General features: G+C 35.7%; 1 protein-coding gene across 1 annotated transcript in view; it reads left to right on the forward strand.

Moving 5' to 3' along the window:
* The window catches only part of MDN1 (midasin AAA ATPase 1), a 179374-nt gene that overhangs the window by 128440 nt on the left and 33516 nt on the right, over nt 1–17418 (forward strand). The window contains exons 65-77 of the mRNA XM_031964521.1: nt 1212–1485; nt 2301–2536; nt 4244–4339; nt 5480–5574; nt 5980–6101; nt 8056–8205; nt 8934–9043; nt 10835–10908; nt 11443–11638; nt 13565–13727; nt 14502–14648; nt 15487–15613; nt 16128–16233. Of these exons, the coding sequence (XP_031820381.1) occupies nt 1212–1485; nt 2301–2536; nt 4244–4339; nt 5480–5574; nt 5980–6101; nt 8056–8205; nt 8934–9043; nt 10835–10908; nt 11443–11638; nt 13565–13727; nt 14502–14648; nt 15487–15613; nt 16128–16233 (1896 nt within the window). The remainder of the gene's footprint in view (nt 1–1211; nt 1486–2300; nt 2537–4243; nt 4340–5479; nt 5575–5979; nt 6102–8055; nt 8206–8933; nt 9044–10834; nt 10909–11442; nt 11639–13564; nt 13728–14501; nt 14649–15486; nt 15614–16127; nt 16234–17418) is intronic.

The following is a 17418-nucleotide window of genomic DNA, read 5'->3' on the forward strand; positions in this document are numbered from 1 at the left end:
ATTCACTATAGTAGAGGACAGAATCTTTTTATTTTTATTTTTATTTTTTTTTTTTTTAGGCAATTGGGATTAAGTGACTTTCCCAGGGTCACACACCTAGGAAATGTTAAGTGTCTGAGTGTCTGAGACCAGATTTGAACTCAGGTCCTCCTGACTTCAGGGCTGATGCTCTATCCACTGCACCACCTAGCTGTCCAGCGGATAGAACCTTAATGTCATAGGATCATCAGCTTAGATATAAAAGGGATCCTAAAAGTCATTTGCCTCAATTTCTTAATTTTATAGATAGGGTAACTGAAGTAAAAAGCCACAAATGTAATAAGTGGCAGAGTTCCTTATTATATGTTTATTATATCCTGACTATATAAATAAAATTCAGATCCATTGACTTCAAGTCTAGGACATTTTCCTCTGTATCAGTATCATCCAAATGTACAACCACTGATGTTACTCCCTATTCATTAAACTCCAGTGTTCTATATTACTTTCAGGGTCAAATACAAAATGCCCTGATTAGCATTTAAATCCCTTCATGTCCTTCCTCTGCTGACTTTCAGATCTTGTTCTTATACTTATTCAAATCTTATTCTTAAATTTGCACTCTTTGATTCAGAGACACTGGCTTCCTGTTCCACCACCAACTCACTAAATCTCTTAAGTAATCTCTGAGCACTTTCTCTAGTATTCCTCCTTGTCTATAATGCCTTCCCTTCTCATTTCTCCCTCTTAATTTCTCTGTCTTCAAATCTCAGTTAATGCCCTACCTTCTACAGGAAGCCTTCTCTAAACTTTCTGAATTCCAGAGCCATCCCATTTAATTATTCCCTATTTATCCCACATATAACTTTGGATTTATTTATTTGCATGTTGTCTCTCACATTAGATTTTAAGCTCCTTGAGGGCAGAGACTCTCTTTTGCCTCTTGTTTTTGGTATCCCCAGTGCTTAGTATAGCATCTGGCACTTAATATATGTCTGTTAATTGATTACTGTGTGGCCTTCCCACATTAGTATCTGCCAGGCACTGTGCTAGTTGCTGGGAATAAAACTACTTTTAAGGAGATTACATTCTAATGACAAATGTTCAGCTATTCGATTATTTTGTTCCTTTTCCCTGTTTCTTCTCTTTTCCCTTAAAATAGAATGCAACTTACAATGCTGGTTTAATTACTAATTAGCTAACATTAATTGTTGCCTTAATCTGACCTATAGGACTTTGCAGATATTATAACCCAGCCAACTCTAGAGGAAAAAATGGAAACTGAAGATGAGCCAGTGGAGGGAGCAGACAAGGATGTAATTTCCTTTTCCCAGAGCTCAATGCAGGCTGTGATGTTGGTACATCAACAATTGTGCCTGAATTTTGCACGATCCCTCTGGTACCAACAGGATTTGCCATCACATCAACCTAAACATTACTTCAGCTTATTTCTGGCCTGCTATCAGACTGGTGCATCTCTTGTGACACACTTTTACCCTTGGATGGGTATGTTGTTGTATTTTTATTTATAGTATATGTGACATCTGATAGAATAGACTAAAATGGGAAATTAAGCTAAAATTTGTACTTAATACTATTCACTTAAATATGTCTTAATGGATTAATTTCTTTTCCAAAAAAAATGAAATTGTTTAGGTCCAGACTTGCTGCATTTTAAAAACTTGGAATGTTAAGGAATTTTTAATACTTGAGTACTTTGAAAAGGAACTTAAGATCATAAAGGTTGTTTTTGTGTTGGGTAATAATTTCATTCCCATAGCTCTTTTCTCTGTCTTTATGTTAAAATCTTTGTTTCAGTGTTTAATATAAAAAGATGTCATAAAATATTGTGATTTAGGGGATAGATGACTTCACAACTGGGTGTTGGGGCATTTGTAGATTATTGGTGTATTCATATGTAACTTCTCTGGTACTCTGCCTACTTCTGCTCCTTAAATTAGAATGTCCTTTCTTGTTAGTCAAAGCAACTATAAAACTGACAGGTCAAGTCCACAATCTAAATGATAAAACAGTCTTTATGTCTCACATATCACAGAAACTGGTAGAGTTTGGAAATATCTTTTAGACATGCCAGTAATTACCCATATCCCAGAGCTGACATGTTTTAAGAAAAATTCATCAATCCTAGTTTTTTTTTTTTTTTTTCCACCTGATGGCAGCTTTACCATTTGCCCATCATGCCTTTGGTTAAGCATCTTTCAGATCCTCTATTTAAAAAATGAAATGAAAAATTCTCTTGGATCAAGTAGAGACTCAGCCCTAAAGGTCATCTGTCTCATTCTTGTTATCTGGTATTACAGGCACAGAAGTGAATGACAAGCTTCTGGGCAGCCAGCTCTTGAGTAGTGCCCTCTTCTATGATACTCTTTTTGAAGAGGCAGCCTCAGACCTGACTTTGAAACCTGATGGTCCATATGACTTTTATCAGCATCCCAACATAAAGGAAGTCAGACAGTGCCAGCCTGTGTTGCATGACTTCACTGAAGAAGTAAATCGACTTTTAGAGGACTGGCCAGAGCACCCAGCCCTCATGCAGGTAAGTCCCATCAGGTCTATGAGTGGCAATCACATATTGCAAGCACATGCGCAATGATGTTTTCCTTGTAAAAGTTGTTTTTTAGTGCTCCAGTTCATTGACTATAAATTAACACTGTAGGAGCTAGTTATTTACATTACATGCTTGACTCTTGTCAAAAGTCAATTTTCTTTTTTAGTTGGGAAAAGTTCCATATTTGGTTCTAAATTCCATTCTGGGTTCTCATCTCATTCTTCAACTGAAGTAATGTGTTTGTTGTTCTTAAATGATCTCTTATTTGCCAAATTTAATGGGTTTTTATTAATCCTATTCCTTTTTGACTTCTCAAACATTTGACACTGATAACCTTTGTCCACAACATTTTTTTACTCTGGCTTTTTGGAAATGCACTCTCTTGGTTGTTCTGTATCTCTTTCTCAGTCTTGTTGTTCTTAATGTCTTTCCCATTAACTAGGTGTTAAGTTCTGTTTTAGAGCCTCATTTTTTTTCTCATTACATTCCCTCATTGATACTGATATTACCAGCTCCCATAGGTTCAGTTATTATTTTTATGCAGATGATGTCCACGTGAATATATCTATTTTCTTGTATTTCTTTTGAATTTTCTAGTTCCACACTATCAGCTGACAATACAAAATATTGTACTTGATGTCTCATAGGCTTCTCAAATGCAAAATATCCAAAATAAGTCATTCTCTCCTCCTCCTCCTCTTCTTTCCCCCCTCCCTCCCTCTCACTCTCCTGTTATTCTCCTTTTCCCTCTATCCCCGTTCTCTTCCCTCCCTCATCCTATCTTTCCCTTCTTCACCCTCCCTCTCTTCTTCCCCTCCCCCCCATGAACATTCCCTCTTCTGAATTTCTATATGATTATTATTGGGAGCATCAATTCATCAAAATTCACCATCTTACTGTTATCTTCAATACATTTTGTTAGTTGCTCACTATTCTTGCTCCTCTGACCTTGACTTTCCTAGCATAGGTAGCCTTTTGTCTATTGATGGTATCCATCAATCTCCACCTAGAGTTAGCTGCCTACCTTGTCTTCCTTTCTGTAAGTCTCTTTATATATTTGAATAGGGTAAGTGTACAAGAGAAGAATGGTAGAAGATCTAATGGAGGAGAGATCCCCCCATATCCATTGGGGGATATTAGGAAAACTTCATGAAGGAGGTGGCATTTGAATTAGGCCTTGAAGGATAAGACAAAGATTTCAACAATTGGAAATAAGGGAATATCCTAAGGATGTTCCTTAGAGAACAGTTGGAGAAAAGATGTGGGGGTAGGAAAGTATGGAAGGCTAGCTAGTCAAATATGTCTGGCACAGAATGCTTAAGAACATTGTGCCTGTTAGTGCTTATACTTAGATTCACATGTGCCCTATATTTTTCCTTAAGTCTAAGAATAATGCCATTGTAACTTTGAGATTCTTTTGCTGACTTAAATGGCATTCCTATGAAAGACTTGATTCAATTTATCATATATTATCTGAATTTCAGAGCAAAGCCAAATGTACTTAGCTCAGGGAGGGCTAACTTATTGCCTTTTTTTTTTTTTTTTTTTTTTAGTGTTCCTTGCTGATTTTAATGCATGAAATAAGAGTGTTTTTAAAGCAGGAAACATAGATGACCTTTTAATTTCAAGTTCTCTTAAGTATGTTGTCAAGAGTAGGCATAATAACTGCCTGAAACTTAATATATTTTCTTCTAGCTTATGGTTGTGATGGACAGAATCCGAAGCTTCCCACTCTCTAGTCCCCTTTCAAAGTTTCTGAATGGCTTAGAGATTCTTTTAGCAAAATCACAGGTAAGGTTGTTATATTATTAAAGTGTTTTTGCAAGGGGGAGGGGTGGTATGTGGCGCAGGTGGGCAAGATCATATTTCCCTGTGATTGACATAGGGGACTCCCCAGGAACAAACCCCTTCCCATCAATTTAGAACAGCAACTGTTCTGCACCTTATAGAATTAGAGAACTGTCCGAGGTATTCAGAGTTAAAGTGACTTGGTTAGGGTTACCTAGCCAGTAAGTGTCAAATGGAGGACTTGGAACAGCATTTCTCTGAAAAATGAAGTCTTATCTTACATGTTATACTATATATAATGCAAACAAAAGTAATTGCTACTTATTTATGGATATTAATACTTCATATTGCATTTATAATTATGTATTACACACAATTATTGTATACTTATTTAATGATGTGTAGAAAACATTGCCAATCATTATTAATAACCTTCTAGGGCTTGTGTTACACTGGTATAGTCTTTGAGAAGCAAGGTCACTTCTGTGCTATGACTGCCAGTAGTGGAGTAGGACTTTAAAGAAGTTAATAATCCAACTCTCTTATAGATTAGAAGATCAAAGCCCCAAAAGATTGAGTGAACGTGTGAAGTCATATTGTTAGTGAGTGCTGGAGCCAAGTCTTGGACTTCGCTCTTTTTTTTTTAAGCTCATCACTCTTTTCCAACTATTCTTCATTTTGCTTCAGTTAAGCAAAGTTTTTGCTTTTTTAACACTTTATTGTTGATTCATTCAAAAAAGAGAGTATAACTTGTTGAAAGAACTTAGTTTTTATAAACATACATTAAGACTGAGTTGGTTAGCACATTTCCCTTTGAAGGTCTCTTTATACATTGCTCCTTTAGCATCAAAAGGAGTTCTATATCCGAAACCTTATCCATTCCCCACCTGGCTGTTTATAAATTTGTATTGAATTTTTTTAAATGACAAAGATTGTAGTAGGTAAAATAGTGCAAATTCATTGCTACCACTAGAAAAACAGTTTAAAAACTGTGCTCTATTAAAAACCATCTTTTTTTTGTACAAAGAGGTGATATATTAGGGAAGGGACTAATCAAAGGAGGAATGACCATTTTGGGTTGGTGTTCTTTTATCAAAAAATCAGAAGATTTTATCAAAAAAGAGCTAATTTTGTTTCCGTTAGGATTGGGAAGAGAATGCTAGCCGAAGTCTGTCCTTACGTAAACACCTTGATTTGGTCAGTCATCTAATCATCCAGTGGCGTAAATTGGAGCTTAAGTAAGTGGTATTAATGTCTGCCTCTCAGTACCCTAATCAATTGTGTCAGACTCATATAGAATTGGGGCCTTTAATCAATAATTAGAGACCCATCTGGTCTGCATGTTCATTTTGTTTTAAAAGCTGATGTTATTTATATTTCGTACACACAAATGATTCTGCATTTTTTTGAATAGAACTTTTCCAAAATGATCGTTGTATTTTGAAATGGCTTCTCATATACTGCACATGGGTTTTGACATACTATCAATTTAGTAGGAACTAATTTGAATCCCCCACCAGATTTGGGATTTCTTCCAAATATATTTACTTGGGAAAAGAGCATTGTGGCTATTTGAAATTTGCTTCTTTAATCCAAAAGGTGTTTCCTAACTGTCAGCATGGGCCTTTTTTCTCATGTTTCAGGTGCTGGTCCTTGAGTCTAGATAACACCATGAGAAGGCACACAGAAAAATCCACCAAACATTGGTTTTCTATATATCAGATGCTTGAGAAACATATGCAAGAGCAAACAGAAGGGAAAGAAGGTAATAATTTCTAATACATTATATTTTGTCAATTTCTTTAGAGCAGAGGTTCACATATAGGATATATGAACTCATTTTTTAAAAATAGCCATTGCATTATCCTGAACTACTCAGTTATACTCACCTGCATATATAGTCATTTGTCAAATCTGGCTCTTTAATATTTTTAATGCATCATCTTTTGCACCTGAACCTTTTTCTCTATTCAAATACTCACACCTTAATTTAGTCCCTTATTATTTTTTGCCTAATATTATAACAATCTTTTCATTGGTCTCTCTGTCTCAAGTCTCTTTCCATTCTAGTCCATCCTACACACTGATAATCAAAGTGATTTTTCTTAACTATAGATCTGATTATATTACTTTCTTACTAAGTCAATTCCAGTGTTTCCCTGTTTGCTCCAGGACTAAATACAAACTTCTGTTTATCTTTTAAAGCTCTTTATAATCTGTCCCCAAACTGTCTTTCCCCATTATTATATGTTACACTCCCTTCCTTGCCTAGTACAAGTTCAGCCAAACTTAGCCTCTCTGTCTCTCAGATATGCCATGCCATTTCTCTTCTCTTTGTCTTTGCCCACTTGTGCCTGAAATATATTTCCATCTCATTTCTGCCTTATAAAATACTTTTCTTCCTTCAAGACACAGCTCATTTGCTACATGAAATCTTTCCTTTTCCTCCCTCCCCAACTGCTAGTGTCCTCATGTTTCCTCTCTATTCTTTTTCTTTTCTTTCCCAAACTATCTTGTATCTATTTTGTATTTGTTTGCTTTTATTCTCTTTTTATACTTATGTATTGATTTATCTGTCCCATTAGAATGGAAACACTTTAAGACTAGGAATTTCTTCTTTGTATTTATACAAAGTGCCTGCCTCTTCAATGCCTTGGACTTTTCAGGTGCTTAATAAATGGTAGATAGTTAGAGATTTTCCCAGCATGCTAGATTTAGAAGATAGTGAATTTGAAGTGCATTGACAGCCCTTTGACCTTTCAGCAGATGAAAACAAATTGATATCCTACCCAGCAGGAATATTAGTTAAAATTGACTGAGGTTAAACTCCTTCCTCAATCCACCTAAGTGAAGAAAGGTTTCCTTCCAGTTTTCCAGGATGTGGTTTTAGTGGTAATTTTCTGGGTACAAAAATTCCTTGTAAGGTTCTGGATTATCATTATTCTCATCATACCCATTTTGGGAATGTGTGGACAGATTTTAACAAATTTGTCAAAAAATCCACACTGGAAAATTTAGGCCTGATTACCAGATTCCCCAGTCATGTAGTCTGGTGCTTTTTGCATCAAACTACAAAGAGTCTTAACTGCTATCAAAGAACACTTATTCTATTTCATATAGTTAACCCATCATTATGAATGGATGAAGTACCTTCATGTTAGAGGATCCAACATCGAGGTCATAAACCCTAATTTATTAGGGTTATCCCTGGGGTAACTCTTTCCGTTGATCAAGAGATGGGTCAATTTCTGGTATTGTTACACTTAGATTGGTTAATCTAGATTATATTCATTCGGAGGTTGTTTTATGCTCCGAGGTCACCCCAACCAAAGACTTTAACTCAGCAGCCTATACAGTTTGTTCAGATACGTTGGATGTTAGTATGTGTTGAGTTATGTGACTTAAGCTCCACAGGGTCTTCTCATCTTGTATAAGTATTTCCGCCTCTGCACGGGAAAGTCAGTTTCACTTCACTAACATGAAGGTTAGATACTATATTAAGTGGTGGGGGTGTGATATGGATAAAATCAATCTCCAGTCTTAAGGAACTTACTTCAGTGAGAACAGTTACATACATAAGTTTGAGTTAAAAGAGTTCATTTCATGCTTATGTTATGCCAGTTCCCAATTCTGCGTTGGAACTCTTTTATGACTAAATGCTCCTTTTTTGGTGTTAGATGTGCTAGAAATACATATTCTTCTGTTTAAATTCTTCCTAGAATGTGACAGGAAGATGGCACTGACAATGTTGATCAGTACTTTACAAGCTTTCATTGAAGGAGCCTCCTTGGGAGAATTCCATGTACGACTTCAGATGCTGTTAGTTTTCCATTGTCATGTCTTGTTGATGCCACAGGTGGAAGGAAAAGGTAAGAGTTTGGTTCTTTTAATATATACATATGTTACTCCTGTATTGCATTAGAGAGACAACAAGAGAAGTGGATAGAAAGCTGGCCTGCAGCCCAGAAAGACCTAGGTGGCTGTGCAATCTTGAACCAGACCCCTGACCTCCACATAATTTAAGGTAGCTCCAAGATAGGGGCGGGTCAACAATCAGACTAATCTGTAAGCTGACTCTTCTCCCTCCTACTTTCTCTTTCTATCCCACTTACATTTTTAAATGAAGCTTTTTGTAAGCTTTTTGTAAGCTGTAGTTTACTGACTTCTGGTCTAAGAGAAGGTGATGTTATATATTAAAGTTTCTATGTTATATGTTATATATTAAAGTTTCTTCACCTATGAGGTTCATGTACCAATGAAATTTCAATTATCCATACCATTTTCCATGTAATGCATAGTAAACTAGCTTATGGGGGAAAAAATGTGTAGATGACATTTTCTTCTTTGGATTTACAGGATCTACTTTATTTTAATTCATCATTTTAAAGTCCATTGTCCTTGAGTCATAACATAAAGAACAATGACAGAATGATCTTTACTGAAGATGTAGAGTCTCAAGGACTTTGCAACATCTTCATCAGAGAAATTTGAAATTTATGATGCTGCCAACTTTAATGCTATTCATGAATTATAGTGTTTTGAGGGAAAGCTGCCTTTTAGAAACAGTTGTTACTCATTTTTCTTTTCTTTCTTTCAGATTCACTTTGCAGTCTTCTCTGGAATTTGTACCATTATTATAAACAGTTCTCTGACAGAGTTCAGGCCCGAATTGAGGAGCTTCGATCCCCACTGGAAAAGGAGCTAAAGGTAAGAGAAATATTTTTCTTGAGTGATTCATCAGAACACCTTAGCAAATGGAAATTATTTTAGATTATTACCAAGTCTTAAAATCATCAAACAATCTTTTTTTTTTTTTTTTTTTTTTAAATTTTAATAAGCCTTTTATTTACAGGTTATATGTATGGGTAACTTTACAGCATTGACAACTGCCAAACCTCTTGTTCCAATTTTTCCCCTCCTTTCCCCCAGACGGTAGGATGACCAGTAAATGTTAAATATATTAAAGTATAAATTAGATACACAATAACTATACATGACCAAACCGTTATTTTGCTGTATAAAAAGAATCGGACTCTGAAATATTGTACAATTAGCCTGTGAAGGAAATCAAAAATGCAGGTGGGCAAATATATAGGGATTGGGAATTCAATGTAATGTTTCTTAGTCATCTCCCAGAGTTCTTTTGCTGGGCGTAGCTGGTTCAGTTCATTACTGCTCCATTGGAACTGATTTGGTTCATCTCATTGCTGAGGATGGCCAGGTCTATCAGAATTTGGCATCATATAGTATTGTTGTTGAAGTATATAATGATCTCCTGTCCTTGCTCGTTTCACTTAGCATCAGTTTGTGTAAGTCTCTCCAGGCCTTTCTGAAATCATCCTGTTGGTCATTTCTTACTGAACAATAATATTCCATAACATTCATAAACTACAATTTATTCAGCCATTCTCCAATTGATGGGCATCCACTCAGTTTCCAGTTTCTGGCCACTACAAACAGGGCTGCCACAAACATTTGTGCACGTACAGGTCTCTTTCCCTTCTTTATGATCTCTTTGGGATATAAACCCAGTAGTAACACTGCTGGATCAAAGGGTATGCACAGTTAAAATCATCAAACAATCTTGAGAATTTTATTGAAGAAAAGTAATTTGGGGAAGAAGAGGTGGCTAATATAAAACAAGATAATAAAATGTGGATTTTTAGGGTTTATGATTTCCAGTTTTATCTCACAAATCCTCCACTTCAATCCCTTATCATCTTATCTTCCTTTTAAACTTCGATCAGCAAAGAATATTGTTTAAAGAATCATAGATTTAGTATCTAAAAGTATTTTAGTTATCTTGCCCAACTACCTTAATTTAAAATCTAGAAAGGTCATACAGGTAGATTGCAAACTGAAGTCCCCTGTCTCTTTAGCTGAATATTCTTTCCACTGAATCAGACACCTTTGACATAGTTTTGAGTTTCTTATTACCCATAGATTCCTTTGTTGTTAAAGTATGGTGATGATAGTAACTGACTAATTCTCTTATTCCAGTGGTAGATCCTATATATCTGAAAATGGGAGTACTCAAGTGCATCATTGCACTGCATAAATGCTAAAAGAACATAGCATCCTCTAGGAGTGGACATCTCTTCACTTATGAGAGAACTGGATTTGTCTAATGTCACCTATAAAGCTTTGTGGCTTTTCTCTAAAGTTTGTTTCAGTGGCCAGCACTTGGGCTTGCAGTTTACAAATGAACATTGGACCTGTTTTTGAGTTACAGAGCAAAATGAAACATGGTGCTGCAAAGAGAGGGTTGAGTTTGGAGTTAGAGGACTTGAGTTTGAAGGTGGGCTTTGCCGTTTTACTACCTCTGGGACTTTGAGCAAGCCACTTCTTTTTGAACCTTTAAAATGAAGATGTTAGTAGGTGACTTCTGAAGAGTAGACTAGATGATCTCTGAGATAATTTCCATTTCTTAAGTCTATGATCCTAAAAATACACTTTCTGCCATCTTTAATAAATATTTGATTTTTGTTTATATTATAGGAATTTGTTAAAATCTCCAAGTGGAATGATGTCAGCTTCTGGGCTATAAAGCAGTCTGTGGAAAAGACACACAGGTAGTAATAAAACTTTATGAAATTTGAATTCAATTTTTTTACTGTGCAGAAGTATGTAACCACAGTCCACTTGGGATAGTGTTAGGACAGCTAATGACACTGGACTTCTGAAAGTTCTTTAGTTTCTGTTTTTGTTAGTATATCTTGCCTTAAGTGCCTACTACAGAGATTTTAATTTGTATCATTAAACCCTTTGGCAATCTGCTGATGTGCGAAAGGACCTAAAAAGGTCCTTTCTCAGAATAATGTTTTTGCATGCATAAAAGAATACATATAATAAGATTATGAAGGAAACCAATTTTATTGAAGCTGTTACAAAATTTTAAAAAAATACATCCAAAATTAAAAACCCCTGACTTGGTATTTGCCTCTAGAAAGTAAAAGAATACTATTTTTTTTTTTTATAAAATAGTAAGAAATAAAATGTCAATGTAAAGAGGACATGTATGTTAATTTTGATAAAGATTTTTAAGTACTCTTCTATTTCAAATCATGTTTATTTATCCCCTAATTGCTATCATTGGCTGTGGTCAGGACCCTCTTTAAGTTCATGAAAAAATTTGAAGCTGTCTTGAGTGAACCCTGCAGGCTTTCCTTGATGGAAAGTATCCAAGAAAATCAGCTAGACTGTCTACATAAGCAACCAGCAACAGATGGGGAGAAAACTCCAATTCAGAGTCTGAACAGCCTGCTGGTGGAAACTCTCTTAGCTAGACCAGGCAGTACCCAGGTATGTATATTCACCGACTTCTGGGAAATTTTCTATTCATTTCTTACTTTTTTGGAATGACAGATTCCTGATATCTATGGAGTTTTCTTCATAAATCAAACAGGACAATTAGAGCTTTCAAAGTATTGTAAAGAAGTTTTTAGGTTTTGGTTGTTTGTCCAACTAAAGGACTGATACAGCAGAGCAGTGAGACATAGCTGCTGGAAAGCTCAGTCTTGGTATAGAAACATGAGTCAGCTTAGCAGTTTAGCTTGTGGAATACTCAGTTATCCATGGTGTTGTTTATTCCACTGTTTTGGGCTCTTCCAAAATATCAGTAAAACTATCCCAGAAGGTCATTTTGTTTCAGATTGATGGGCCCTTCAGGCCCAGCTTATGTGCCACTTCATACTAGAAGCTATTTCCCTTCCCCATATTTAGAGTTTTCTCTCTCCTCTCAAATTATCCTTTGTTTACATGCTGGAAAATCACTGTTCTCAGGAAGCTCTTGGATATCTGGGGCAGTTTCTCATTTTGTTTTTGTTATTTTCATGGTTACAAATACCTTGTACCCAGGGTGCGCTTCAGTCAGTACTTGTTCACTTGGACTGTCAAGTGTTCCTCATTCCCCTGTATCTTCTCCACACAATTGTAAGGAGAGCCAGAAGAAAGAGGAATTTAAAAATCTGCCACCAAAGAGGAGATAATAAGTTTTGTATGTTCATTTCTTGGCTGTTTATTTTAGTATGCATGAATTCATGAACATCTTCCATGTTCAGAGCTTAATTTTTTTAAGCTTCACTAAGGCCAATGTTTAACAGGTTACCCCATTTCCATACTTGTTATCTCTGAGCCATCAGGCAGAGATTTTGATTACTATGTGTCTATTTTAGAATTAAAAGACTCTACTCTAAAAGACACCTGTGTCTCATATTGAGAGACTTGATATCTGAAACTGGTTTTTCAAAAAGAACAGGTAAAATTTTAGTTAAGCATATAAATGTACTGGGTACCTATCTGCCTAGCTTTCAAAAACATCTCCCAACCCCCAACAAAGCACAACACATTGGCTTAGCTATTTAGAGTGTGTTAATACGTAAGTCACTCATTTGATCTCTTGATGGATCAATTTATTTCAGAGGACATGAGGCAATTAGAAAGATAAAACAATGTTGAATTTGTAGTCAGAAGACCTGAGATTGAATCCTGGCTCTCCTGTTTACTGCCCTTGTGGCCTTGGCTAGGAAAAAGAACAACAAAAAATAAATAATAAGCTAGTATGTATATAGTACTCTTAATGTTTGAAGGTGCTTTATGTATGTTTTTTCATCTGATCTTCACAATTGCCCTGTGACATAAGCGTCATTATTATCATCACCCCTGTTTTACAGATGAAAAAACAGAGGCAGAGATGAATAAATTACTTGTCCTTCACAGAGCCAGTTAGAACAAGTCTTCCCCTGCTTCCTAAGTCCAACATTGTAAGGACTGCACCATTTAGTCAGATCTTATCCATAAAAAGAAGGCTTGGGCTAGATACATACTGAGATCTTTCTATCTCAAAGTCTAGTCATTTTAACACTGAAAATAATATCATAGGTTTCTTTGAGCATTTTTTGAGGAAAAAATGCTATCATCCAATACCTTTTTTGTTCATGTTAATCATTGTGTCAATACTTCTATTTACAGTCACGAATATTCATGGTGTAAGAATATCATGTCTAAATAGCATCCACTACTGTGTGTCTGGGTTTCTAGGTCAAGAGACACATATTTTGATTTTCTTACTTGCTTTTCCCCCCTATACTTAAGAAACTGACATGTTTATATCCCTAAGACATCAGAGGTGCTAGTGGTATTTAACACTTGAAACTTGTGAATTTGATAGCACTTTATTGCTACCTGGTTATGATCTGCTTAATGCAAATTTCCACCTCTGTTTTGCAGACTGTGCTTCCTGATGCTTGCCAAGACATCATAACTTTCTTCTCCGGGGGGTTACTGCAGAGCCGTTTGCCAAAGCTCACCAAACGAATGAAGAAGATATGTATTACAGTCATAAAGCAGAGTCCCTTGCCTGGCCTTGTGGAGAACCTTGATGAGTTTACAGGTGTGTAAGTAGGTGCCCACAGCAATAAGGTGGATTTTATGGTCAAGAAATTCAGAAAAACAGTGTTTTGTTTTGTTTGTTTGTTGCAGGACAGGTTCTGCTGCTTTTCAGTGTTTTTTAGAGACCCTTGTCAATGCAATTGATTAATTTTTGTCAGCTAAAAAATTTAAAGAAAGGAGGAGCAATCAGGGGGCCCTCATAAAAGTGAAACAAGTGATAGTTTTGGGATCTCTCTGTTTAGAACAGCAAAACAGTACCAATCTCTAAATTATAATAAAAGCATACCTCATTGCTTGGTAGTGAATTAGCTTTTTTCCTTTCCTTTTCAGGCAGGACTTGGTAGTGAGATATGGGCTCTAGGTCCTCAGGAAATACTTGCCTCTTTCATATTTTAAGGGTCTTCTCTTTTCTTTCTTTTTCATATTGCTGTCATTTGCCAGTGACTCTCCCCAACTCTCCCTTACCACAGAGTATATGTGAACACCCACACAACATATAACACACACATATACACATTGGCTGTGTCTTAAAATACATGTTTCATTCCACATCTGTTCTCCATATACTTCCATAAACCTTTTTACCATTAAATCCTTTGAAATCATAATTGATTATTACATTGATCAGAGTTCCCAAGTTTCTCAATGTTTCATACTTTGCACATTAGTTCATACAAATGGAACTTCTGTTGCTCCTTTAAGTATTCATTTCTCTTTAGCTCAAACAAGCTTAACCTTTCAGCTGTATTGTCTTTCTCTGCTTCTCTCTCTACAGGTGATGTCATTTCCTCTGTATATGAACTACAGGGCTTAACTGTGGAACCAAATACAGACAAGGAAAAACAAAAATCAGAAGTTAAACATATTCTTTTGCAGAAGCAGCGGGCCCTATCAGAGCTCTTTAAGTATCTCATGAAAATTGGTGAGTCTTCATTAACAGGAAAATATATTTCTCTAGTAGAGTTAATCCTTTTTGTTAGTGTATATATATGAAAAGTCTATGAGAGTGTGTGGGTGTATGCATATATACATGCACAAAGAAAACCAGTGTGGTGTAATAGATAGAGGATTGGCCTTGGAATTCATAACACTTAGCTGAGGGTCTTGACTCGTAAATATATTGTCTTAGTCACTCTTGGCAACTTATTTGATCTCTCAATGCTCAAGGTCTTCTTTACAACCTCTTTAATTGCAGTGACAATGTGCAATTCTTTGCCATGAGTTATATGGACCATAGTGGCCAGGAGAATTATACAGTTCCTGGAATAACCTCTATTTGAGGTATACTGCAGTACAAAGACTCTTAATAAATATTTGTTAACAACCTCAAGAGTTTTCTTTTTTTTAGTGAGGAAAGGTAGGAAGGAAAGATAAGGAATCATTATTAATTTAAGAAATTTCCAATTAAAAAAAATACTGTTGCTCATCTGCATTGATAGATATCTTCCTCATCAGAAAATCCTTCTGCCAGTGAAATGACAAGTTATAAACATCTCATTCCACACTCTTCCCACTTCTCCCAAAGAAAGAGATTAAATAACCCCTGAGAGTGTGGGAGTATGTGATGACAGGTAATGGTCTACAAATCATTGAACAGTAATATTGTTAGATTTTTGTACTCAATTTCAATTTTCTGTGGGCAGTTCTTTAGTTTTCTTTTACTTTTTACTTTACTAAAGCATGAACAGCTGAGGAACTAGATTAAGAATGTTTGATGATTTTTATTTTCTTAAACTTATAATTAAAATTTGCTTTTTAAGGTTTGTCCTATCGTAAAGGCCTTACTTGGGCTCTTTCCAAAGACTTTCAAGATATTCTTCATTTGCACCCATTAGATCTTCACAGTGCACTTTCTATTGTTGGCAACACACAGGGATCAGATGCAAGGTTTGTACTTTGGTTAGAATTTGGCTGTGAATTATACTTGAACATGGATTCTGTTCAAATGATCAAGTTGTTTTCTCAGGAATTCTTACCACTATCTTCTCCTCTACCTTATTAGTTCTGTATTTCTCTTCAAAATCCTTAGTACTTTTGCAGAACTATCCATCTTTTAAGATGCTTTGTTTTATAGTAAAACCATCTGTATTCCTCTAAACTTCTTTATTTTTGAGTAATTTTTTTGATATTTGTTAACCTTAGAAATGATAATAATTATAATGCAGAGAACATTAGCAAAATAATAAGCTCATTTAGAGCAACAATTGTGACTTCCACTTTTGTTTCCATGATTATTATACAAAATGCTAAGCACACAGAAGGTACCTATTTATTGAGTGAACAAATGAATCCAGACAGTTGGCTATTAGTTATAACTGGACTTTTTCATTACCTGGCTTGGAACCTACTCTAAGACTTGGACTGTGGCTTTAGGAACATAACTATACCTCCTTTCTTCCAGGTTACTTGCAGAAATCTCTTCTTCCTGGGATGGGTGCCAGAAATATTTTTATCGATCACTTGCTCGCCACTTAAGACTTAAAGCAGCTTTTTTGCAACCTTCAAAGGTAAAAGAGGAAAGATAGTAGCTAGAATGAAAAATACAGGTTTTCTTATTGTTTTAAGCTTCTGAGAGGTAGACTTACAAAGATTTTTTCAGTAGATAATGATTTCGATATGTCATTTCAGTGGAATTCATTCATTTCTGAGGCAGTCAGGGTTAAGTGACTTGCCCAAGGTCACACATTTGTCAAGTATCTGAGATCACATTTGAACTCGGGTTCTCCTAACTCCAGGGCCAGTTTTCTATTCACTGTGCCAACTATCTGCTCCCTATGAAATTTATTTTTAAAACTTTTCTAATTATACACTGGAAGTGGAGGCAACAATAATCACATAGCTATCAATAAGCTTGCAGAAAATCTTCCTGTGAATCAGGCTGACAGCAGAACTATCTTAAACATCACTTTATTTACTAAATTGGGTCAGATATAGTCTCCAAATTAGCTCCTTTTGAAATGAAGAGATGGAAATGTATATATATGCATGGAAAAGTGATTAAAAATGACCATACTAAATATGTCCCTATGTGAAAAGATTTATTTTCAGAGTTCTTTTAAGTCATCATATTTTATTCATTGCTCACTTTGTCTTTATTACTTTGCTCATCCTGTTATTTAAGAGTAGGATTGATAATCATCCTTGATTAAGAGTATGAGACAGAGGCAGGGAGAGACACAGAGAGACAAAGACAGAGGGGGTAGGGGAGAAGGAAAAGGAGGGAAAGGAGAAGAGAAAGAGGAGAGGAGGGAGAAGAAAAAGACTGAGACACACATGCTTTGGAGAAACCAGATCTGATTGAAACAGCATGGCCTATCAGTTTGTCCATCTGCTAATATTGATGAAGTTCCTGCCATGTAACAGGTCCTGATCCTAGATTCTGATCTAGGGAATATAAAAGGCAGTCCTTGTTGTTAAAGAATTTATATAATATGAGAGGAGACAAATCCATACTTTAATATTCTAACAGTTATTAAATTTGACCTTCATGTGGGTCTCTTTGCAAAATGCTTCACATATATTCTCACTCTCGGCATTTGTCTAAGACAGTTGTTGCTATCAGTCACTAGTTAATATGCATTGATTAAGGGCCTGATATGTGAACTATCAACAAGAATATTATAGTCCCCACCTTCATGTTTATATGTTCTCAGAGGAGATGGGTCCAGATAGAAGGGCAGCCAGTTCTAACT

Source organism: Sarcophilus harrisii, chromosome 4 (genome assembly GCF_902635505.1).
Source record: "Sarcophilus harrisii chromosome 4, mSarHar1.11, whole genome shotgun sequence".
Taxonomy (NCBI): domain Eukaryota; kingdom Metazoa; phylum Chordata; class Mammalia; order Dasyuromorphia; family Dasyuridae; genus Sarcophilus; species Sarcophilus harrisii.